Raw genomic sequence first — 25,423 nt, 5'->3', positions numbered from 1 at the left:
GTTCATAGGATTTGACTAGTAATTCAATGGGGACTTTACATGCCCTGGGAGACAGTAGTCAGTCCCAGGGTATGGAGTCTATGTTTGGGGGTCGCTACGACACCCCCGGTGTCACTGCACTGAGGGTGCTGTGTAACATGTGAATAAAAAAGGTTCCTATGGGGTTGAGAAAGATCCCATAGGCCTTAAACACAAAAATAACCTACAACACACATAGCAAAAATGTCTAAGAGTGGGAAAAAGAGTCTCACTCTTAGCAGGTAAAAAGAAACAAAACCTTCAAATCCAGTAAAGCTGCTGGGGGACTCTATAGGTAAGGGAAATTAGCCATAGAATGAGAATTCTCCCCAACAGACAGCACCAATGGGAGATGCTTATTGTATTTGTTTGATGGCATCTTAACCACTATATTTTGGTTCTAGAAACAGTGTTGGCACAATGTTTCTCCTTAGAAAGAGATCGCCATAAAGGCACATGATTGACCAATTGTTTTCTAATTTTGCCAAATAATGAATTGGGTTGTTGTCATGCACAGATAATAGAATTAAATGATGCGTTAAGTTTTTAGACACTCCATTCAGATGAATGAATCACACTGAATTTTTAAGCATTTATTGTATGTTGGTGTTTTATGAATATTAAAATATGTATATTTTCAAAATCCATGCATCCGCACCTATATCGATGTTGAATAAGTGTGTGTAAAAGTGTCCGGGGGAGACTGGTAACTACCTTCTAGCTGCAAGGGAGGAAGTTGTTTTGTGGGATATTGCATACAGGTATGAGGTGCACCATATGACCACAGGAGACCATTCCATCCTTGGCGTGAAGTTGGGCCTTTGGTGCTCGCTGGAAAGGCACGCTTCCGGACGAACCGCCATTTTGTCCGACTCTGCGGTAGGGATGTAACGGTATAACGGTATACCGTTAAAGATACCGTGAACCACTTAATTGAATAATAATAACCGTCACATTGTTTATACCGGTATACCGTTTATACCGTTAAGTGTGCTTTTCAATCTGATTTGGAAAGGCTGCAGTAAGCAAGTGCTGCACAGTCTTGGTCTTGCACTGTTGGATGTGCCATCTGCCAAGTAGTTACAGTTGGAGCAGTTTTTAATGCCATTCCATAAATCACACGTGCCTGACATAAAATCAATATGTTAGCAATAGGAAGAATAAATACAGTGCTAAGAAGGAAAAGGGTTTACTTTGGGATGGCGGCTTTGGGGTTTATATATTTATAATGGATAATGTTTGCTAAACATATGACAATGGGGGATTTCCCTGGTTCTATCATTGAATTTACATATAATAAGTTACACTGTAAAATGTACTCATCTCTGTGGGTATTCCCTGCTGCCATACCAAAGGGTAACATGTCCGTGATTACTGAACACCTTTTGGCCCGCAAGTAAACTAAAGGCTGTAACGTAAAGAGAGTGTGTGAGTGTGTGTGCGTGTGTGTGTGTATGCGCACAAGCGTATACTACCATCAGCCTCGATTCAGCTGTGGCATGCAGGTTATCAAGATGGCAACATGTTCATCTTCACCTGTAGCCAGTGGGGGAGCTAAAAGCCTAAATGACCACTTAAGAAAAGCTATTCAGTTTGCTTTGCTAGTCGCAGCAGGGCTCCCCCCCCTCCTCCTCTCCACACGTGTGTTTGGTGGAAACAAGGGGTGGCATTTCAGTGGAAAGTATGTTGAAAAGCCCAATTCTGGCCCTGGGTGCCTGATTTTGTTTGTGATGATAAATCTGACAATTTATGACCTTTTAGAAAATATTTGTTAAGATTAGTTAACATCACCTGCTATACAGCGATAACCATGATATACCGTCATTTGGCAAGAAGGTTATCATACCGTCATAAAACTAATACCGTGACACCCCTACTCTGCGGCCATTTTGTCTTGTACTGTGTGAAAGCAAACCCCAAATTACAGGGGCGCCCCTTAAATACAGGGGACCCAGAATCACCATAAACCACAGTAAAATGCATCCCTCTAGGGAATTAAAAGCCATGAGACTGTCTTGCAGGTGATGAAGACTTTAATCTTTACAGATCTGCCATTTCAGCCAGCATTCTGTCATCCTTCGCTGACTCCCAGGTCCTGAATACTGATGCTGTGCATGGTGCTTAAATACTCTTCACTTGGTCAGTGGATACCAGCAGAGCTCCTCCAAACTTATCCTTCTTGCCATACAGGGATGCTGCAAAGTCTCCAGTGTTGCATGGCCAGGTTCCCTACTTCACATAATGCTATCCTATGCAGAAATACATTCACTTTTCATCATTTTGCTATATTATGAACATGTATAAACACACATTCCCGCCATAATCTCAACATTAACTCCATAAAATTATATTTGATGTGGTCCAATAACTTATACAAAAAAACACTTGTTTTTCCAATCCTCGGTCGTGCTGAATCCTTTTTTAGTTTCCACTGGCCTGTGATTGACAAGACCAGTTGGTCAGCCACTTCGTTCTCTCTTCAAGCCTGCATGTAGTCTATATTTAGCACAGCCTGAAATCACTGTGTGCTTTGAGCAAGCTAACTACAATGTAACAGTTTTACAAATTAATTCAACTAATAGTTGGGATTGAAATATAAGATGCAAATAACTATATTTAGTGACTGGCCATGCCGCTCTGTGATTATTTTTGCATGAAAAACGCTTTCTCAGTGCTATAGTGCTTAGAAGTCTTAATTGTAAAGCGCTTGAGGGGTGCAGGTAGGTGCTAGCCAAAGGTGCTCGCTCCTCCCAAACATGCGCCACATGCTCGATGTGCGTCGTATATTGTACTGGCTCTGGCCTCTCCCTATATGCTTGGGCACATAGGCTTGGGCCTGCGTTGCACCTCAGGTGTTGACCTGGGAGGCTTTTCGCCCTCGGCCATAGTAGTGCTTACTGTACTGCATATAGGTGCCCCCTCAGGCTTGCAACCGATAGAGCAGAGCCCCTCGGGGGATTCCCCGGTACAAAAGCCATGCAGCCCCTCAGTGCCAGGACCGGGAGGATCCGTGGACCCCTTGGGCGTTTGCTCAAAGAGCCTCGGTAACCCTGCTGGTAGTAGAGCCCGATTGGCCCCTCCTGCTTGGTAGCTTCCCTGGGAATAAGTCACAAATGCGGGGTGCTTTAGAGAACAAAATACTTATCTTTGATTTTGTCTTCGCACAAACGGACGTACGCACAATATGCTCCGATAGTGATCTGGAGAAACGCTACTTCCACCTGGATAGCGAGTTCTTTAGTGACCGGGGAGTAAGAGCGTTGCACGGTTTCGACATAGGAACAGATCCACTGCAGGCCGTGGACCTGATAAAGCCCACCGCAGCCGACATGCACCAGGGAGGTGCGAGGCACCGACGGACTGTGTATTTAGATTTCTATAACTAAAATAGAATTGTGAGTACTGAATAAAATAATGGGAGAAATATCGCTAGGGAAGACTCCGAACAATTGGAATTACAAGGGGAAAAAAGGGACTCAACCACTGCATAGGTGAAGCAGGTCCGCTCCAGTCGACGCAGAAAAGACGACTGGGGTGTGGTGTCGGAGGGTGGAGTCAAGGGAGAGCATGCTTCTGGGGCCGCACCAACACGCGCATTTAAATTTAATGGGGAAAGAATTGTCTGGTGAAAAATGCCCTGCTGCGCTGGTCTTACCTAGCGAGGGACGCCCATACAGTATAAAGGAAAGGGGAAGGGACATAGACGTGGCATTGTTAATTCGGATGAGCACTGTCCTGTTGCAATCATAGGGAGAAACCGTCCGTAGAGCCAATTGAATCACTCCGAGCTCCATAACGTTATACATTCAGTCGGCTCCTGCGGGGACCACAGCCTTTGAATTGAATCGCTGTCCAGGGTGGTCACCCAGCCCTCGAGAGGGGAGACCGTAGTGCTAACCACTGATGCCTCCTTCGGGCGGAATAACGCTCCATTGTGGCAGCACTGTCAAAATGTAGGGCACCATGAGTCCTAACAGGGGCAGGCATCACCTGCCTGCCAAGGAAATGACAGGATTCCACGAGGATCTCATTGGCCCTTTTTTCCTGCGTGGGGAAAACACTTTGCCAGATTGTATCCCAGGACAAGCCGAGGAATATCAAGGACTGCATAGGGGTAAACTCCAACTTGGTCTGGTGTACCGAAAAGACGAGTAGTACAGGGTCCAGGAGGCACTCCAAGGTGTGGCTCGCCCCTTCCTGCGTGCTGCCCCTGACCAGCTAGTCATCCAAATATGGATAGATGTGGTGACCGCCTGCCCGGAGCAGCGCAGCCAGTATATTCCTCACCTTCGTGAACACGAGATGGCAGAGTTGATACCGAATGGCAGCAATCGTTACTGGAAGAGCTGAACCATTACTGTGAACTGCATGAATTGCCTCTGCGGTTGCCAAATCGAAGTATGCGTCTTTGAGGTTCAGGGAGCACATCCAATCTCCGTTGCAGAGAGCTTCTGATCTGCGTTACCTTGAATTTTTGAGTAGGAGAAAAGGGTTGAGAAACGATAGGTTGAGTACCACCCTCAGGCCAGCCTGGTTCTTTTTTGGGTATGACAAAAGTCCTGGACTACTAGCGAGAGCCGCACCCTGATGCAGGGGTACTTAACTCCACACCCTAGTCTGCTGCCAGTGAGCCTATCAGTAAAAAGACCAAACCGGGTGAGGAGCGGGAACTGGGAGTCTAAACCCCCTAGAACGCACCTAAAATATCCATGAGTCTCTGAAAAGACAACACCATTGTATCTTGTGTAGGGCCAGTGTGCCCAATGGGGAGGTAGTGGCCGGGACATTGCTTCTTGGCTTCTGCGGCTGGGTTGGAGGAAGGGGGACTGTAAGAACCCCTTGTGCGAGATGTGCTGATGCTTGTGCCTTTGCAGAGCGGGCAACCTGTCCGGCTGCCTATACCTGCGGTCCTGAAAGCCCCTGAATCCACCAAATGCCCTGCTCCTCTGGTCTGACCTGCCTTGCAACTGGCCGAATGGGTTCATAGTTGGTTTGACCAGGATTGCCAGCGATTTCATAGTCTGCGAGCTGGTCTTTTTCCTCTTGAGCTCCTCGTCCACAGAGGAGAAGAGCTCAGCCCCTTCAAGGGAGGACATTGAGGATTAATCTGGTGGCATGCAACCATGCCTAACAGGTCATGTCGGTCACCACATAGCTGCCTCGCCCTCCTATATCGATGTGAGCCACCATAAACCCAAGCACATCCTGTGCCACAGAATTGGCCTCAACCAGGCCCACCTTGAACGAGACCGGTCTATGGAAGGGAAGGTCTGGCAGGAAGTCTGCCATGTCCCTCAACAACCTTTGGTTCACCAATGCCAATATCGCGTCAGCCTGTCGGGGTGCAGGCCTGAATTCCGGTAGACCTTTTTCCATAAGCCTCAGATTGCCTGTTTTCCTTATCTAGGGGGGCTGCCGCTGAATATCCTTATGTCCCGGAGGTATGAGGTTTGGCATACATGGACACTGCTACAATGGCAGACGAATGGGCGTGCGGGTTGCAGGAAAGGAGAATGAACTCCCACTCTACTAGCCTCTACTTGATGTCCAGCCTCTTGTTGACTGGCTGTGCTGAATAGGACTTCAGCCACCCTTTCTTCGCCAACGCCACCACATCTTTATCCAAAGTTATGCCAGATTTGCTGTGCGCCCTAAAGGCCAGCACTTCTACGAGAGCAACAGACTGTAAAAGAGCCGGGGACCCAATCTGACGAAGAGGATGGAAGAGGAAGAGGAAGGCTGTGCAAACTATGGACAGGATCTAGGGGCTCTTGAAAAGAAGCTTCCAGTTGTCCTAGTACAGACCAAGTCGGCCCCCTACTGGGGAGCTATGTTCCCTGACCGCGAAGTCACTGTTTATTGGTATCTAAGGTGGGAGCAGAGGAGGGGGAGCGGAAAATCCAGTTAAAAATCCTCTGGGGTTTTCCTTCTGCTGTCGCTGGGCGACCCGTCAGGCCTCCGCGTTCCCAAAATCCCTTGAATCCAGTCAAGGCGCTGGGTTTGAATTCGGCCCTGCCTTGAGCCTGAGGAAATTACTTGTACCCCGGCTTGGCCAGAAAGGCCAACGACTTGGCGGTCTGAGTTGAGGTTTTCTTCTTTGTCAACTCGTCATCGATTGATAAATCAAGAAGGTCCACTGCCTTAAATAGAGATCTAAGATGCACTCCTGCACGTCTGAACGCAAAGTTAGTGGCATGCATCCAAGCCGACATCCTTATCTCGAACCCCAAGCATAGACCTCTGCTGGGTGTGTTAATTTGGGAGACCAAAGACTCCATGAGGTCCTGCGCAACAGCCCGAGCATCAGCCAGATCGACCGACCTTGAAGGAGACCTGCCATTCCCGAGGGAGGCCAGGCAGAAACTCCCCCAACTCACGCCACAGCTTCAGACGCGGCTAAAAGGGCATCAGCGTTGCTGATAAGGCGCAACATCACTTGCCTAAGAACTCAAGGACCTTCTCCACCTTCAAAAGACGCGGCAACTCCCGATGAGGAAGACAAAGACGATGGTTTAGAATAGAGTGAGGCAGCAGCCACCAGCGAAGAATGAGGCTGAGAGTGGCGCCACATCCGTCAGCCTGAACCTGCTATCCGACTTCATGTTCATCCGGGCATTGGCCTTGTGCTTCTCCCAGACCGCCTTTACCAAGACATCTTTCTGGCGGGGTACGCCCGAACTGATAGTGGTGCACTTGTCTAAATACTCTGCTAGCAGATTATTGGGTGGGGGTGGAAGGTGCTCCTCTGGGATGGGGACTCCGAAAGGCCCTGAAGGCCGCCATGAAAAGCTTCAGATGCTGAGGGCTCGTGAGCGTCATAGTTTTCATCTTCGTTATGCCCTCCGACCCCTTTTCAGAATGAGTGGAGTCCTGGCCTTGAGGAGCAGTGCTGAACCGAGGGCCTACCTTGTATTGACAAGAGGTTCTCGAGACTAAGTCCTTAAGGTGCGTTGGAAGAGAAGTGGTGTGGAAGATCTCCCTCCAAAGCGACAACCTCTTCAATGCCCTATGGCCGACAACGCTGAATCCCCCTGCAACCGGCATGCGCCGGGGGGAGACGAGGCAATTGAAGGGAAGTTCAATAAGATTGAAAAAATGAGGGGAGCAAGCGTAAATTAAAAAGTCGCGCTGGCTGCCAGGTCCAACACCGCCCATGCAAAAAAAGGGTCGGAGGTGAGCGCCGAAGGGCGGGGCCTTCCCACACCCAAAGCCACGCCCTGAGCACTGTACTGAATTTAAAGGGGAAGCTCCATTTTTCACTGCCAAAGGTTCCAGTACCGTCCCCATGCTTGGGGACGCCCACAGGATGGAGAAAAGGGGACGGGACGTATGAGTAGTATGGCTGCCAATGCGATGCCTGGAGTTTAGAAGGGCTGAAGCAGAGGAGATGCCATCCAGCCACCCCATGCACACAAACATTTTTCAGAATAGCCGGCGCTGGAAAATATTTATCCAGGTGAGGAACCCAAGGATGCAATCCACTGAAATGCTGAATCTTCTCTTAATCTCAATATTTCAAGGGACGAGCCAGCTGCAGAAAGTTGTTCAGACTACAAAAGACTAGAATAAGTGTGGCTAAGTTACACTGACCTATGGATCCTAGCGCCAGTGTAACATGGACAATGTTGGGGCATAGTAACATGGTGATTGGTTCATTTTCCTTTGCTCTCATTAGCGTGTTGACATCACTTGTGGCCTAAGAAAAGTTCATCTAGCGAGGATTTTCCCCTGGAGAATATCTAACGGACAATCTGTGAATCAGCATACCCTTTAGAATTAAAAAAATCGGGACAAATATTTGGTATAGAGCAGGCTTTCATTGGTAGACACTTAAGAATCAGTTAATTGCCTCACAACTTTCATAGACTATCCACTGTTCCTAGAGCTGGGAATACATAAAAAATATTATGAGTTATTCACCCTAGTGTCTAACGTACTCTTACTCACCGTAGTGACCAACGTACGTACTCTTAGTCCCCTTTCCTCAATACTGCATGAGCGTCCCTTCCAAGAGACAGGAGACGGAACCCTTTTCACCAGAAAAAACCTTCTTCCCCTTTAAATATAGAGCCGCACAGCGGTGCGGCCCTAGGAGCTTGCGCTACCTTGACTCTGCTCACTGGCGCCATCCTCAGTCCCCATTGACGCGGCAACAATAGTTAACATTGCCTAATGACATCAAGTATTAGGGTGGGGAGGATGGTGGGACGTATCGAGGAAAGGCGACTAAGTCACTATGGTAACTCATATTGACTTACTTCCCTCCCCTTTCCCCCATACTGCATGGGAGATTACAAATGAATGTAGACCCAAGGTGGAGAGGAGACCCTCCTTAAGCAAGTAAGTTGCTTAGAACCGCCTGTCCGAAGGCGATGTCTGATTTAGAGCCGGCGTCGAAACAGTAGTGATTTCAGACAGCCGAAGGGGTGGACCAGGTAGCCGCCCCGCTTATGACTTGCCACGGAACCTGCCGCTGGAAGGTGATGGCCATGGCCTTTGCTCGGACTGCGTGAGCATGCATGTTGGCTGGCAGTGGCTTGTGCTGCCCCTCATAGGCCTCCATGAAGGCGGCAACCATCCATCGTGCTATAGAAGCCTTGGATGCCTGATAACCGGTTCTGGAGCCTCTAAAGGTGACAAAAAGCGTGTCCGACTTGCGGAAGCCCTTGGTCCTGTCCAGGAGAACTTCAGAGCGCATCTGACATCCAGACAATGAAAGACTCTCTGAGCCTCGTCCTTGGGGGTCGGCGAAGAACAAAGATAAGACTATTTCCTCGTTTAGATGAAAGGCGGAGGGTACCTTAGGTAGGAACACCGGGTTGAGTCCGCAGGACCACCTTGTCCCTGTGGAAAGTGGTGTATAGTTCTGAGGCCACCAGAGCCTGGATCTCGCTTACTCTGCGAGCAGAGTTAAGTCCCACAAGCAACGCAGTCTTGATGGTGACCAGCCTGATGACCGTGGACACATTGGTTCAAATGGTTTGTGCAATAAGGCGCCCAAGACCAAATTGAGGTCCCAGACGGGGTGTGGCCTCTTGATGGGTGGGTAGAGCCTAGACAACCCAGTTAGATATTTCTTGACAATCAGGTTGGAGGAGACCACCTCAGAATTTCTGTAGGCCCCTATGGCTGCTAGGTAGGTGCGACAGGTGTCCATCAGAACGCCAGCACGTGCGAGGAGCGCTGAGAAGGAGAGCACATTGTCCATAGTGCACGCAAGGGGGTCAATTTCTTTAGAGTCCGCCGAGTGACAGAAACGGCTCCATTTGCTTTTATATTGGCTCCTGGTAGCCTTGCTCCTGGCGCCCTAAATGATCTCCAGGTTAGCCCGTGAGAGGCTCAGATGCTTGAGGGTGATCTGCTCAGGAACCACGCTGCGAGGGCTAACTTCTGAGGCGTGGGTTGGAGGACCCCAGCTCCCCTGCTGAGACAGGAGAGGAGCCGGACGCAGCGGAAGGTGAATGGGTGGCCCGTCCATGAGGCTGAGCAGTTAGGAGAACCAGGGTCACTCCGGCCACCAAGGAGCTATCAAGATGATGCTGAGGTGACAAGCTCACTTCATCTTGCGGAGTACCCTGGGAATTAGGGATGTGGAAGGAAAGGCATATGCGGTTATGCCCTCCCATTGAATCTGCAATACATCTCCCAGGGAGGCTGGGCCCAGACCCTGCCAGGACGCAAACTGATGCCAATTCCTGTTCTTCCAGGAGGCAAATAGATCCACCTGAAGGCGGCACCATGTGTTCAATGCCCTCGGCACCTGGTCGTTCAATTGACATTCGTAATTGTCCGCTCCCAACCTGCTGAGCCTGTCCGCTTCCAAGTTGGCTTGCCCCGGGAGGTGGACAGCCCTGTGGTAGATGTTTTCCAGGGCCCATTCCCACATGCTGACCGCTAGGCTGCACAGTGGAGGGGACCTGGTATTCCCCCGATTGTTGACATAGTACATGCTGGTGGGGTTGTTAGGGAGAAATCTCTTCTAAGGCTAATTTTCCCTTACCTATAGAGTCCGCCCAGTAGCTTTGCTGGATTTGAAGGGTTTATTTTTTTCTCCTGCTAAGAGTGAGACCCCTTTTTCCCACTCTTAGGCAGATTGCGAGTGTGTGTTTTAGGCTATCTTGTGTGCTTCTGGTCTATGGGGTTTTTCTCACCCTCATAGCGACCCCCAAACAGACTCCATAACCCGGGACTGACTACTGTCTCCCAGGGCATGTAAAGTCCCAAATGACTTTACTAGTCAATAATTATGAACTAAACCAGTACAACCCATCTTACTATGGAAGTACTGGAAAGGGTTAATAGTTTTTCCCTAATGTGCATTTTCGAGGCGGTACCGTACAGTACCTCTCACAAACGTTTCTGGCTAGTGGCAGTGGTTACTACCATAAATATTCGACCGCAAATATTTCCCTATGTGATTTTCCCCATTGTTCGAGGCTACCACTTTTACTGACAGCCTCCAACATACCGCCAGTTTATTTTATGATTAACTTTACTCCGGTAGGTTTTTATTGCCAGAACTTTTGATTCTATTTCTTTCACACGTCTTTCTCTATAATCCTAACCCAGGTCGGGGATCCTTTGTTCGTCCTTTTGGCAGGCTTCTGCACAGAAGCCCTCCTCTCGGCGCCACTGAGTCTGGGGTAGACAGGATGTGTGGGAGGCACCCTGGACAGGGTTGGCTATGCAACCCAAGTCGCACTCTGCCCTGATAGGCTGGGGGGTTCTCCCACCAAGAGAGCCACCCCACTGTGCGAGTGACAGCTAGGCTGTATGAATGGAGGTCTTGCTGCATAAAAGCAGGGTCCTGAGGACTGGAGGACAAGACGTCGCCACTGGAACTAAGAAATCGAAGAGGAGAGAAGCTGAAGACATCTGCAACGACACCCACCGGTGAAGCCCTGCTGCAGATCCTCACCACTTTTCTCCAACGACTCGAGAAGATCTTCACCTGCAAGAGTCTTCTTCCCTTGAGCTGGTGGAGCTAACCTTCCCGGACCTGCCTTGGTCGAATCGCCAGTGCCAGGCACTAGGAGACCGGATAGCCAGGCACCCGTCCACCCAGACTGCGATTTAAAGGAGCGTACCTTTTATTCGTTTGGGCAGCCCCGCGGCTGGTTTCATCCCTCGGCAGTGCAGTAACTCGAACCTTCCTCCACGACGAGTCTCTTCCTCTGCTGGATCTCCTGAACTGCAGGAACAACCGCCACCGCAGGAGCCTCTTCCACTTTTAAGGTACATTGTTCCGCCAAGCCTCCCGTTCCGTTGGGTACTGCCAAAGGTGTTTTAAATCCTTTACTTACCTTCTGGGTTGGCCGCCCCTATCCTCCAACGTTGTCCTTCACCTTCTGCAACCGCCTTTTCGTATCGTTAATCAAAGACTTGACTGCAGCTACTAGAACATTTTGCTCCTGGGCACATTGGCCAGTATCATTGACTGGCCCAGGCCTATTGACTCTGGCTAAATCTGTTACAACTGCCTTCTCTAGATTGCTTCTCACCTAGAAATGTGTTGGTGCATCCAACTCTTATAACCACCTTTTCCTTCCCTCTTTGTAAACTTGTGAAGTGCCATTTTGCTCGGTTTTCATCTCAGTATTACAGATGCTAAATTACTGCCTTGCCTAACTTGTTCACACTCTTCTTGGGAAGTGTTGCTGGGGTGTTGGAGTATAAACCTGTATACCTTGTCCTTTCCCTCCCTTTTGAGAAATTGATAGAGTGCAATTTCTGCTTGGTTTTCACTTTGCAATTTTGTTCAGTTTTCACTCTTGTTCAAACTTGTCTACAATTTAAATAGGGAGTTGTGTATACTTTTCTTGACTGATTTAACTTGCTTTTATAACAGTGATTTGTGTGTGAACATCAGAGTGTGTAAAATAAATATATTATTTGATACAAAGCTTTGGTCAGGGTTTCCTTGTTCCATAGTATTGTTGTCCTAATGTGTAAACCCTGAATACTGCTCATCTCCCCCTTGAGATAAGTCTGACTGCTTAGCCACAGCTACCAACTAAATCTTTGTGGTACTGACTGATACCAAAGGGGATTTATTGCATATACCTGTAGTCTTATTCCTCTGTAGTGCTCCCTAAGGGAACTGCACAGGATTCTGCTTAATAGTTGTCGGTCTGGATAAGGACGGTCTTGCCGCCAATGAGCGGAAGGAAGGCTCTGAGGGCTAGCCAAACGGCCCTTGGCTCCTGCCAGTTAAAGTGCGACTCCTGCTGGGGTCCAGACTCCATGCTGTCCAGCGTGGCTCCCCCGCCCTCTAGGAGTCCGTAGTGATGGTGGCCTGCAGGGAAGGCTGGTTGCAGTCCCTGGACCACTACGTGAGGTCCGAGGGGAGAGAAGGCAGTATGCTGACCAGCTCTGTTTGGGAGCCCCTCTACTGAGTCCATGAAGCTGTGAAGTGCAGCTGTAGTCTCCTCATCCGGAGCCTCGTGTGGGGCATGGCCAGGAGGACCGCTGCCGTGATGCCCAGTATATGTTGGTACCACCAGGCTGAGGTCACTGCTCTGGTAGGGAAGGGCATAGCAGCCCTCTTGAGGGCTGTAAACTTGTCCTCTGAGGGAAAATCCTTCTTGAGCTCGTATCCCAGATGATGCCCAGGAAGGTGAGGCTCTGCATGGGCTGCAGCTGACACTTCTTGAGGTTGATAGTGAACCCCAGGTCGTGGAGAGTGCCTTAGCGCGGAGGAAGTGTGTGTAACCCCCTCCAGGGATCTCGCCCTGACAAGCCAGTCGTCCAGGTATGGTTAAACATGGTTGCCCTGGGCCCCGAGGAGGGCTGCCACTGCACTAATGAACTGGTAAAAACCCTGTGGGCTGAGTTGAGGCCAAAGGGTAGCACCTTGTACTGGAAATGACAGCCCATGATCATGAAGCGTAGGGTGGGGCGTTGAGGTTACCAAATCAGGACGTGTAAGTAGGCGTCCTTCAGATCCAGGGAGCACATCCAGTCTCTCCTGTCTAGTGTCTCCGCAATCAATGTTGGCGTAACCATCTTGAATTTCTGAAGAGGGAGGGAGAGGTTGAGGGTGGATAGGTCCCAACACAACTCTCAACCCTGCCCGGTTCTTTTTTTGGATGGCAGAAATCCTGGAATAGAAACCTAAGCCTCTCTGGGAGGCTTCTTCCACTGCTTGGGTTTAGACGAGCAGCCGTATCGCCGCTAACAGAATTGCCTTCCCAATCTGTGGGAGTGGAGGGCAGGAGGGAGGAGAGGGAGTTATCGCTAGGCAGAACCCCCTGGATACTACAGAGAGGATTCAGGGGCCTGTAAAGTTCTGGCACCAGAAATGCATGCGAGAGGCAAGCCTGCCACCCACTGGAGACACGTGGTCCCGAAGGGACGCGTCATGCCTTTTTACTGTCTGAGGCTGCGGCTGAGGAGTGGGGCTAGAAGAAGCCCTTGGGTATTCCCAACCCCCTTTTTGTTGCTTGCGCCGGTGCGGATGCAGCGAGCGGGCAGGTTGTCTCGACCTCTGTTCCTGGAATCCCTGGAACCAACCAAACACCCACCCCTTGTCAGAGCGTTGATGTGACAAGGTTTACGCCTTGGGCGTGGCCTTAGTCAGGATAAAGACTTTGCAGTCTGCGAGCTGTTTCTTTGATCTAATTGGAGGTCACTACACTCAAACGGAAGGTCCAATATGTGATCCTGGACGTCAGAGTTGAATTTAGTAGGCCGAAGCCAGGCCGACCTCATGTCCGTGGCGATGCAGATGGCCCGGCAAGAGGTATCGATGTGGAACACGGACTCTGTGATGTCCTGCGCTACCAGCCTGTATTCTCCTAGACCAGCCTTGAAGCGTGCATGGAAGTTCCGAAAGGAAGTCTGCTATTTCCCGCCACAACCTCTGGTTAGCGGCTGCCAGCATGGCATCCGCGTTGGCCTGACGCAGGTGCATGAGAACAGCTTCTTCCCGTACGCCTCCAAGATCTTCTCCTCCTTGCCTAGCAGTGCCTAGGACGACTGAGGCTTATAGTAGAGTGACGCCGCAGCGATCACCGAAGAATGAGGCTGGGGGTGCATTGATAACGAGTGTATCCCCCTCCATCTGTCTATACTGGGCATCGAGGCGCTGATCGACAGGTTGGGCCGAGCGTGGCTTGAGCCACCCTTTCTTGGCCAGAGCCATGATGTCTTTCTGTATCAGGATACCAGTTTTGGTAGGGGGCGTAGGGTGGAGACTTCTGCCAAAACCCCCTTCCTGGGGCTGCTAGACCTCAGGTTGAGGAAGGGCCAAATATTTTGGCAAGCCTGTCGTGAAAGGCCTTCGCTGACGATGGCGTGTCAGGGTCCTCCTCCTCGTCTGTGTCCACCAGAGTGTCCGGCTGGTCCAGAGCGGGTGGAGGAGTGCTGGGTGTCGTGGGCTGCAGTGTGGTGACTGAAGCCGGAGGCTGGTGTGGAACCGCCTGTACTGCAGGAGGCAGGGGAGCTGGAATCGGAGGAGGCAGCGGGGGCTGCACTGGGGCCTGTGGTGCCGGAGCAAAGGGAGGAATGACTATGGGCGCCGGTTGTTAGGCAGAATCCTGTGCAGTGCCCTTAGGGACCACTACACACAATTAAGACTACAAGTGGTAGTAAAATTTCACCTTTGGTACAAGCCTGTACTACACAGAAAAAGTGGTAGCAATGGCTGAGCAGCCAGATTTATCAAGAGCAAATGAGCGGTAGCAGAGATTACACAAATGACTACAATTACTGTGACTCAAGCAAACACTGACTCAAGGTTTCTGGTCAAAAAGTGCAAGTACTTTTATTTTTTAAACCGTCTGTTCACAAAACACTTCACTTCTATCAAATTAAAACCACACTTCAAATATACTATACACAACCAATTCCCCTTGTGCAGATCATTTCAAGGTAAGTACATTAGGATTTGACAGACCGGTGGTGTGAAACAAACACGTCACCGCGGGTTACTATGCGATCACTTTTTGACAGTAATGACAGTTCAGTCTTACGAAAGAAAGGCGTACCCGCGAGAAGAATGCTACCGCAGTAAAACACACTTAGCACATGAATTAACATAAGAGAATAGGGGATAAAAAAAAATAGGCAATACTTTTCTGAAGGCAGCTAGAATCAGAGGACACTTTCTAAAACGTAGATAAGTCAATAGGCCTGCGACAGTGACAAATGGGACAGGGGTCTGTTGTCGAGGATCACAAGGTTAGAACAGTTCACGATTCGAGATTGCCAGAAGTACTTGGATATTGTTCAAAGGGACGCAAAACTTAGAGGGAAGGAAGAGAAGGACAAGCCTTGGGTGAGGAGAAAGGGTTCACCTCAATTCCTCAAAGTTGGACACAGTACCTTATTCGTTTGAAGAAAAACTGGTTCTAGGGCAGTTGTTCCTGGTAGTTCCTGCAGCTTCAGTCGTGGGGACAAGGAGGAAGGTGAGCTGGATGATCCCACCAGGCTCAGGAGAGGACTACTCCGGACTGGATCTTCTCTTGTCGTTGAAGGGTAGATAGCTCAGGACTGCAGCAGGGCTTCACTGGTACTCGGGAGTTGCAGCAGCTGTCTTCTTCTCTGCTTCTCTTCAGCCAATCGACACAAAGTGAGACTTGGTTCTCCAAGTAGACCCTGTGCAGGGGGTTACTAAACCCCTCCCTCACATTCAGCCCACCTAGACACCCAGACGCCAAAGGAGGGCTTCTGGACAGAAGCCCGCCAAAGGTTGGCGAACAAAGAAGGCAAACCTGGTTTGCCGCGCAAAGTCAAACACAAGAAGTACTTTAACAAAAAGAAATGGCGATAAAACCCGACCGGAACAAAACTGAAAATTATTTGGTCAAGCAGGTTTAAGTTCGAGGCTAATACAATAGCCTAAAACAGTACCACATTTATATACTATAATCGCGGTAGAAAAGATAGGGTAGGTACCACTGCCACCAGCCAAGTCTTACTGTTAAGACAGCGAAACAAAGCTCCAAGAGGCCCAGACAAAAAGGAGTAGGAATTAACAGTTTCCAATACTCCATGTAAGATGAGGTGTATTGGGTCTGCAGTTTAAATGACTACATAAAGTAAATGGCAACTTTACCTGTTTCTGGGGGACAGTAGTCAGCCCCAGAAAAATTTAGTCCGTGGGAAGTCTTCGAGACAACCCTGTGTCACTGCACTGAAGGTGCTGTGTAACACACACAAAATATTGGGCTCATGGAGTGGTGTGGCTCCAGAGCCCAAGCTCACACAAACAGTAAAAAAACACATGGCCAAACACATGTAAGAGTGTGAAAAAGGTTCACACTCTTACCAGGTAGAAAAAATAAACCCCAGAAATACAGCAAAGCTGCCGAGGGACTCACTAGGTAAGGGAAATTAGCCATAAATGAGAATTCTCCCTAACACCGGTGGAGTGGCCAGAAAGACCAAGTCCCCGACAGCACCCCGCAAGATAGCCTCCAACTGGGGGGTTTGCAACAGCGCCGGGACCCTTTCAAAGAACCAGTCTTCGGAGGCGGAAGCAGGGGATGTTGAGGGAGTAGCTGGGGGCTGCTAGGGCCGGAGCACAACAAGTAGCAGGAGAAAACTGCCCTGCGCTGCTGATGGATAAACTGTAGGCCATGTACCTGTTGACACAAGTCCCAACTTGAAACTTGTTCACGCGCATGCTCTTTTCCGAGGAGTGGGATCGGACGAGCGGCCATGTTTTCTGGCGCAGCGAGCATTTTATCGAGCTGCGTGCCGAAGTTGTGGGGCCAGGCCCCGGCCTCATTCTTGGTTGTGGAGCGTGAGGCCTAACCTGCACCTCAGGCCTGGGCCTCAGCATTGTTGCCGGTAGTGCTGGGTGCAGGCGCCCCCTCGGACTTTGAGCCGGTACTAGGGCGTTGCCCCTCGGGTGTACACCCGGTAAAAGAACCTTGCCGTCCCTCAGCACTGATCAATGCGTATGCTAGTAGTAGAACCCGAAAGGTTCATCCCGCTTGGGCGTTTCCTCAGGAAGAAGTCGCCCTTACGAAGTGCAATGGAAAATAGCGGCCCACCTTTGGTCCTCGATCTCTGCTTGACTAAGTCCTTTAAGTCCTCTGGAGGCGATCTTTTGAAGAGCTTTCTCCACCTAGTTAAAACAAAGGGGGGTCTGGGAATCTCTCTACCAGCACAAACACAGCCTAATGACCTGTTCTTGGGTGAATAACCCCTGGGAGAGACTCTACCAAGTCTTTAGCTCACTGTACCTTTCACAGAGAAGAAATTTCCACGCATATCAGCCTTTGTCCTGCCCAGGGGCAGTCCAGCGCCGAAATGCTGGACTGCCCCTGGGCAGGACAAAGGCTGATATGCGGGGAAATTTCTTCTCTGTGAAAAGGACAGTGAGCTAAAGACTTGGTAGAGTCTCTCCTAGGGGTTATTCACCCAAGAACAGGTCATTGGGCTGTGTTCGTGCTGGTAGAGAGATTCCCAGAACCCCCTTTGTTTGCATACATTAACTTTGGGTTTCACCCTAAGTTAACAGGGCAATCCAGACGTGGACCCCTTGCTCACTGTTCTTAGAGAGGCAACAGTTTCACCTCACTGATGATGCCCAACAAGGCTGAAACACGTGTATGGGGTTACTGATGGTACTCTTGTTCAGAGGAGAATTGCCTAGCATTTCGGCGCTGGACTGCCCCTGGGCAGGACAAAGGCTGATATGCGGGGAAATTTCTTCTCTGTGAAAAGGACAGTGAGCTAAAGACTTGGTAGAGTCTCTCCCAGGGGTTATTCACCCAAGAACAGGTCATTGGGCTGTGTTCGTGCTGGTAGAGAGAGTCCCAGACCCCCCCTTTGTTTGCTCTCCACCTAGTTAGCCTGTTCTTCAGTGCGAGTGGCGTCAGTGCGTCGCATGCGGTACACCCTTGCCAGATGTGGCCAGGGCTAAGGCATCGAAGGCAAACAGCGTGGGGGTCAGACATAAGGAAGAGCCCCTCGCAGGTTGAAGTCAACATCCGCCGGGAAGGGCGCAACGCCGGAGGACCGAGTACCTGAATGACAGAGAAGACAAAAAGAAGAATTCAGGGGAAAGCGTGCGTGGTATTACATGGCCGAAGCCAAACCCAGGCGCGCTGGTGAAATCCTAACATTCCAGTAGATGCAGAAAAGGGGACTGAGGAGTGGCACCAATGGGTCGAGTCAGGGTAGCACATGCTGCCAGGGCCGCACCCCAGCATGCCTCTACATTTAAAGGGGAAGGTGGTTTTTTCGTGTGAAAAAGGTTGCGTCTCTCGTCCCTTGGAAGGAGCGCCCATGCAGTATGGAGGAAAGGGGACGGACGCAAGAGTAAGTGCAAATAAGATAAATATGTACGACTGTGTTGCTTAACATTGCCAACTACTGTAACTTTGATTGATGCATGCACTTACCCATGAATGCTAGTTGCCGATATATTCTCTTGACATAAAAGAGTTGTTAGGTAATCTGCCATTTTCTTTGTTCCCACAAAGACCATTGTCCGTTCTTTACCTACAATAAAAACGACTATTAAGAAAACATTTTTTAAATCTATCAAGAGGCTCTAAAATGTTGTGATCATGTAGACGACAATCCAACTAAGCACACAAAGGTTTTGTTGAACAAATAACTAGAAGAACAAATTACTTACCTTCAGTAAAGTTCTTTCTGATGGATGTTCTTACCACAGATTCGTCATCTCATATACATTCTATCTGTGTTAGCAGTTCTCAAACTTAGCAGAGGGAGCCATGCGGCTCTTGGGTTGAGATTCCTCAGTGCCCATTGTCTAGTCCAGACAGGCCGTCAGTACAAACAGCCTACACCGCGTCATCAGTTACTCCTTTTCTATCATTCTCAGAGACGACGGGGATCGTGCATCATTTGAGACAACTTACAGCAGTGAAGAGACAGAAACAGGATATGGTTCCTTGAATGTGGGTTTTGTTGGGAGGGCGTGGAGGAATCCATGGGAGGAACATCCACCATACATAACATTACCATTGGTAATTAATTTGTTCTTCTAATGAACTGTGTCTTCCCATGGATTCTGCATCCTGGACTCTCACAGCAGTAATAAAATGCTGAAGGGGAGGGAGCATACTCTGCTGGTGTTAGACAAGAACGTGCTACTGGACAGCTTTACCGAAGTAGGTGTCCTGACCTAACAGGGTGTCCAAGCAGTTATATTTTGGAACGAGTGGATAGAAGCCCACAGTACGGCTTGCCAGATTGTTCTCAGTAAGGACACCCTTTTGGACTGCCCATGTGGCAGCCACACCCCTGGTTGATGGGCTCTGAAACACTCAGCAGTGTTTTTTCTAACGGAAATGTATTCCCACAGATCCTCATCTTATGATATCCTACTCACAGCACAGCTGTTCTTCTGAAATGTTTCCATCGCCAGGGGCGCAGCTCAGTATCGGCACCTTCCAACGCGTCGATCATCCAATGCTGCTTCTCTTTCTCCTTGGTAGGGGCGATCTCTCGCCAGATTGACGTTCTACGTGACCTTGAATGGGATCACATAAGGAACAAGTTACTTACCTGTAACTGTTGTTCTCCAGCATAGGTCGGGCATGGATTCACATGCTCATGAATATTCCCCGTCGTCAGGCTGGGAATCCTCGGTAAAGAAAAAATCAGTTTAGTTTCTGAACAGTCTTTCTCCTAATAACCAATCACTGGTCTCTCGGTCATACTGCCCCCAGCCAATGACTGCCCTCTACCTAAGCCCCTCCTCTGGCAGCCATCCTCAGATTTGGTAGCACGTGAAGTGGCAGAAGGACCAAGTGAAGAGCCGCAGAGGGGTAGGAGGGAGGTTTCACATGTGAATCCATGCCAGACCCATGCTGGAGAAAAACATGTACAGGTAAGTAACTTGTTCCTTCTCCAGCATGGGGTCTGGCATGGATTCACATGCTCATGAATGACACTGCATTACTTACCGTAAAAGCATTTCTGATGGTTGTATCTCCTTAGATTCACATGCTGTGCATAGGTCCGACATCCAGTGGTCACTGCGGAGTATTGCATTTTGTTTTTCGTAGTCGAAAAGGGGATGTCGAAAAGACGTGTCTGTAACACTATCCCTATAGTGACGTGCGTTGTACCCACAATCCCTCACGCGTCGAGGTCCCTCTGTTTGTATTTTTCTGCCCTGAGGGAGCCTTCTAGACGCGAGTGAGTACAGAAAAGAGAGAAATATAGTAGAGGATGTCTATGTTCCTTCCATCCGAGCGGGGAGGAAGGGCGGGCGCATGTGAGTCTAAGCAGATACAACCATCAGAAATGCTTTTACGGCAAGTAATACATTGTCTTCTGATGTTTGTTAATCTGCTTAGAATCACATGCTGTGCATAGACTAGCGAGCAGTACCCGGAGTTGGCGGTGGGTTATGAGAAGGAACAGTAGAGAAAAGATGTCTTAATACTGCCTGTCCCACCTGGGAGTCAGATCTAGAGTGTGCATCTAGACAGTAGTGTTTTGTAAAGGTGTGCACAGAACTCCAGGTAGCCGCTTTGCAGCTGGCCTCAAGGGGAACATTTGCAATGAATGCTATGGAAGCCCCAGTGCCTCGAGTGGAATGTGCTCTTGGCTTGAAGGGTAGTTCTCTCTTAGCAAGAGTGTAACAGAGAGTGATGCATTGTACAATCCATCTAGATATAGTGGACTTAGAAACTGCATCTTCTTCTCTTCCTGCTGCCACCGAGACAAAGAACTGATTAGTCTTTCTCAGTGTTCTGGTTCTTTCCATGTAGAACATGACAGCTCTGCGTACATCTAGTGTATGCAGACTTTTTTCTCCCAAGCTGGAAGGGTTTTGAAAGAACGTTGGTAGTTCTATAGACTGGTTTACATGAAATTTCGAGATGAATTTTGGTGCAAACCTTGGGTGTGTGCGTAGAACCACCTTATCCTTGTGAACTGTTACGAAGGGGTCTAGTACAGAAAGAGCCTGTAGTTCACTTACTCTTCTAATGGAGGTGATAGCTATTAGGAAAGCAGTCTTAAGAGTGAGGTATTTAAGAGTTGCCTTGTGCATGGGTTCGAAAGGGGTACCCATGAGTCTAGAAAGTACCACGTTTAAGTCCCATCCGGGAGCTGGGTTAGCTATCGGAGGGTGTATTCTCTTTACCCCCTCCATGAAGGCCTTGATAACTGGTATCTTCCACCACGACACTAAGTTGGGAAGTGGTGTATGCAGAAAGTGCCGCTAGGTGGACTTTAATGGAATTAAACACTAGACCTGAATCCAGTAAATGGGTCAAGTACAGAATAATGTTAGTGGCAGAGCAGTCAACCGGGTTGATGTTCTTACCTCTACACCAGATGACAAATCTTTTCCACTTGCTGGAATAGCAGTGGCGAGTATTAGGTTTTCTGGCTTACCTGATGATGTCCATACATCTCTGTGGGAGATGTAAATATCCAAATTCTATGATCTCAGGAGCCAGGCTGCTAAATTCATGGTCTGAGGGCATGGATGCAGAGTCCTGCCCTTGTCTTGTGACAGCATGTTGTACGGGCAGGGAAGTTTCATTGGGGGAGATAGGGACATCTCCATCAAGTGAGCGAACCATGGCTGCCGGGCCCACATTGGGGCCACTAGTATCATGGTAACATGCTCCTGGTGCATCTTGTGCACCACCTTGTTGAGGAGGGGAGTCGGGGGAAAGGCGTAAACAAATTTCCCTGACCATTGAATCGACAGACCGTTCCCCTTGCACTGGTTCTGGGGGTACCTGGAGGCGTAACTTTGGCATTGTGAGTTCTCCAGGGTTGCGAACAGGTCTATTTCCGGAAATCCCCATTGCGTGAAGACGTCTAAGACGATGTCTTCGTGCAATTGCCATTCGTACTCTTTGGGCAGGGGGAAGTCTCTGCTGAGTTTGTCTGCTTGCAGATTGAGTTCCCCTGGTACATGTTGTGATAGTAGGAACATGTTGTGTTTGAGAGCCCACTTCCATATATTCTGGGACAGCTTGGACAGTCCTGGAGAGTGAGTGCCCCCTTGCTTGTTGAGGTAGTACATGGCTGTGGTGCTGTCTGTGAGGACCATCACTGTCTTTCCTTGTAAGTGTTCCTGAAAGGCTTTCAGTGCTTTCAACACCGCTAGTAGTTCCAGCAGGTTTATATGCTTGGATGCTAAGCTCGGAGTCCACACTCCGTGAGCAGTCTGATGGGATAGGTGAGCCCCCCATCCTGTAAGGGATGCGTCTGTGGTTAGAGTGGCTTCCACTGCGGATGTGGCAAAAGTTTTCCCCAATAACAGGTTTTCCTTTGTCCACCACCGTAGCGAGAGAACCAAGGCCTGCAAGACCACCACTAGATCGTCCCATTATCCGCTGGCCTGACACCACTGGCTGTAAAGCCACTCTTGCATTGGGCGCATGCGCAGGCGCGCGTGAGATACCAAATAAATACATGACGCCATCATCCCTAGCAAGCGCATTGCTTTGCGTACCGTCACCTCTCGACCTGCCACATAACTGGGGATCTGAAACAGCATGTTTTGAACCCTCTCGTTGGAAGGGAAGACGAGGCCGTCCTTTGTTGGAATTAGAGCCCCTAGGAATTGTTTGATTTGGCTGGGGTCTAAGCAGGACTTCTTTTCGTTGATGGAGAAGCCCAGTTGGGACAAAAGGTCTACGGTCTTTTGGGTATTGGAGAAGCATGTTTCTTAAGAATCCCCTGTTATGAGGCAGTCGTCGAGGTAAGGGTATACCGGGATGGATAACCTGCGCAGGTGGGCCGCTGCCACTGCCAGTACTTTCGTGAATACCCTTGGTGCAGATGCTATCCCGAAGGGTAGTACTCTGAACTGGTAGTGTTTGTCCTCTATCTTGAACCTGAGGTATTTTCTGTGCGCTGGCAACATTAAAATATGAAAGTATGCATCTTTCACGTCTAGTCTTGTCATGTAATCCCCCTGTGATAACAGTGGGATTACTTCTTGCAAGGTTACCATACGAAACTTTTGGGGTTTGACAAACTTGTTCGCTGGGCGCAGATCTAATACAGGGCGCATGGTTAAATCCTTTTTGGGTACAAGGAAGTACACTGAATAAATACCTTCTGTTACCTGAGATAGGGGGACAGCCTCTATAGCTTCTTTTTTCAGTAGCTCTTCTACTTCTTGAAGAACAATAGTGAGGTGTTCCGGTGTCATGCTTCGGTTCCGTGGGGGTCTGTATTTCGGGGAACCGTTGAATTCGATGCAGTATCCGTGGGTTATTCCCTCCCATGCTGAAAAGAACGATGTTAGCCGGCCCCCGACCGGTGATGCATGGGAGGGGACCCGAATCTTCGGGTAATTTGTTGGTATTGGGCGTGGGGCCTTTGGGACTGGAGCCGCGACCTCTTCCTTTGCCACGACGTTGGCCTCTTTGACTGAACTGGGTGCTTTGGTTAGAGGGCCAGTTGGTAGCAGAGTAAAATTGCTGTTGGCTTTGCTGCTGGCATTGGCCACGAAAGGAGCGTCTATTGCCATAGCTACGTCTGTTAGGTGGCCTAGAAATTTGGTCAAGAGTCTTGATGGTATCAAACTCTTTCTTCACATGTTCTAGGGCTTCATCAACTGCTTTCCCAAACAGATATGTTTGTTCTATGGGCTTATTTATCAGGGAAGCCTGGGTTTCCGGCTTAAATCCTGAATTGCGCAACTAGACATGGCGTTTAAGAAGTATTCCCTGAACCAGGGAACGGCCAGCCGTCTCTGCGGCATCTAAGGAGTTCTTTACGATGCCCTGGTTTACAAGAGTTCCCTCTGAGATTATAGCCAGCAGGCGCGAACGCAGGGGTTCTGGTGCGCCCTCTGCTTCGCTGCGCAGCTTGCTCCACTGTGCATCTGCGTAGCTAGCTAGTAGGGAATTGTTATTTGCAATCCTAGTTGAGAAGGCGGCAGAGGTCGTGATCCTCTTCCCAAGTGCATAGAGCTTCTTGCCCTCCTTGTCAGGTGGTGCCTCACTAGTGGATAGTGGTACCCCCGCTCTTTTTCTTGTATTAGTAACTACAAGGGAGTCCGGGATAGAATGTCCCCTGATGTACAAAGGGTCAGAGGACGAAGGGCTGAAGAGCTTTTCTATCAGAGGGTTTACCCCTCAGACTAAGGCCAGATTGGAAAGGGAAGGAGTTATTCTTCTCCTTATGGAAGCCAGGAGCGGAATAGATTGACTAACCGGGGCTTTTTCTTTAATAACTTTTTCTACAAAGTCTATGTCCGGAAGAGTCTCCCCTGTGTCTATTTCAAAATGCGCTGCTGCCTTGCCTGGGTCCATTCTCTTGGTCTTTTGGGTGTGGGTGGGTTTTGGCTACCCAAAAACCTTTCCATTTTTCCAAACAAGAATGGAGTCTTTCAAGGGTCTCATGGGGAAACCCTGAATAGTCTAGAGGGGGGAAATCAGTGTTTTCACCTTCAAAACGCTTCGAACGCTCCCACAAAGTCGACGAAAGGTTTCCGTCGCCCCCAGAAAAGCCCTCCGGTAGTTCAGAAGTGCCCTTAGATGAAGGGGGCAGTTCCTGGCTACTCTTGTGCTTTTTCAGCGTTTTTATATCTTTGGGTGCGGTATTCGACGTCTGTTTCGTCGTCCGCTTACGCTGGTCTTCAGAAACAATTCTCGCCAGGCTCTCGACAAAGAGTTCGTCAGTAGAGGGTTCTGGAGTCGACATTGCCTGCGTTACGCGTTGTTTCTCGACGGCCGCTCTATGGAGCGTTACGTCGGGTGTTTTTGAGGTAGTGCCCGTGTTAGATGAAAGCCCAATCGCTGGTCGCGGCTGCATTTGCGGGTGGGGCTTGAGACCCTTACGGTCTGAGGTAGACGCCGGAGTGCCCTGCGTCCCCTTCGGTGCTGATGGATCCTTCGTCCTCGACGAAGAAGAGCCGTGGGCTGTGTGCTTAGGCCTATGGGGTCTGTGTGCGTCCTTGTCGCCGGGGTGTTCATCCCCATAAGCAGGGCGTGAGCCGAGCCCGTCGGGGCCGGGGGTCGAGGAACGCGAGCGCTCCTTCTGGGGGTTAATGACTTCCATAACGGACGTCGAGTTATCACCCTCCTCGTCACTTTCTGTAACCGCGGCAGCGGGTGAGGAAACTGACTTCGACATAGTGTAGTCCGCCCACCCCTTAACTTTCCGTTCTTTAAGAGTTCTTGGTTTCAAGAGCTTACAGGCCGCGCAGCTGTCCTCTTTATGATCGAGGGGCAAGCAACGATTACAGAGCTTGTGTTTGTCCTTCCAAGTGTATTTGCCCCTACAGCGTGGGCAAAACTTAAAAGGTGTCCTCTCCATAGCTGAGGCAATAAAAACTGGTGATAACAACCCCAAGGGAAAGATAGGGGAGAAAGAAAGACATTCTCGACGAGAAGATAAAAGTTCGAACCCCCACTCTCCCTACAGTATGTTGGCCGGCGAGGCCTGGCCACGTGTTCGGCAGCGCCGAAGGATCTCCTCCGTCTCTTCCCCT

At 49.6% G+C, this 25,423-nt stretch overlaps 1 protein-coding gene across 3 annotated transcripts in view; it reads right to left on the bottom strand.

Annotated features, from left to right (window-relative positions):
• Nucleotides 1-25,423, bottom strand: part of DDX4 (DEAD-box helicase 4) — a 1,871,246-nt gene that overhangs the window by 231,915 nt on the left and 1,613,908 nt on the right. For all 3 annotated transcript variants that reach the window (XM_069627287.1, XM_069627289.1, XM_069627288.1), the window contains exon 19: nt 18,375-18,474. In XM_069627287.1, the coding sequence (XP_069483388.1) occupies nt 18,375-18,474 (100 nt within the window). The remainder of the gene's footprint in view (nt 1-18,374; nt 18,475-25,423) is intronic.

Source organism: Ambystoma mexicanum, chromosome 6p, assembly GCF_040938575.1.
Source record: "Ambystoma mexicanum isolate Mex_15411 chromosome 6p, UKY_AmexF1_1, whole genome shotgun sequence".
Taxonomy (NCBI): domain Eukaryota; kingdom Metazoa; phylum Chordata; class Amphibia; order Caudata; family Ambystomatidae; genus Ambystoma; species Ambystoma mexicanum.
The sequence above is the reverse complement of the archived record's forward strand: the minus strand, read 5'-3'. Positions and strand labels throughout refer to the sequence as shown.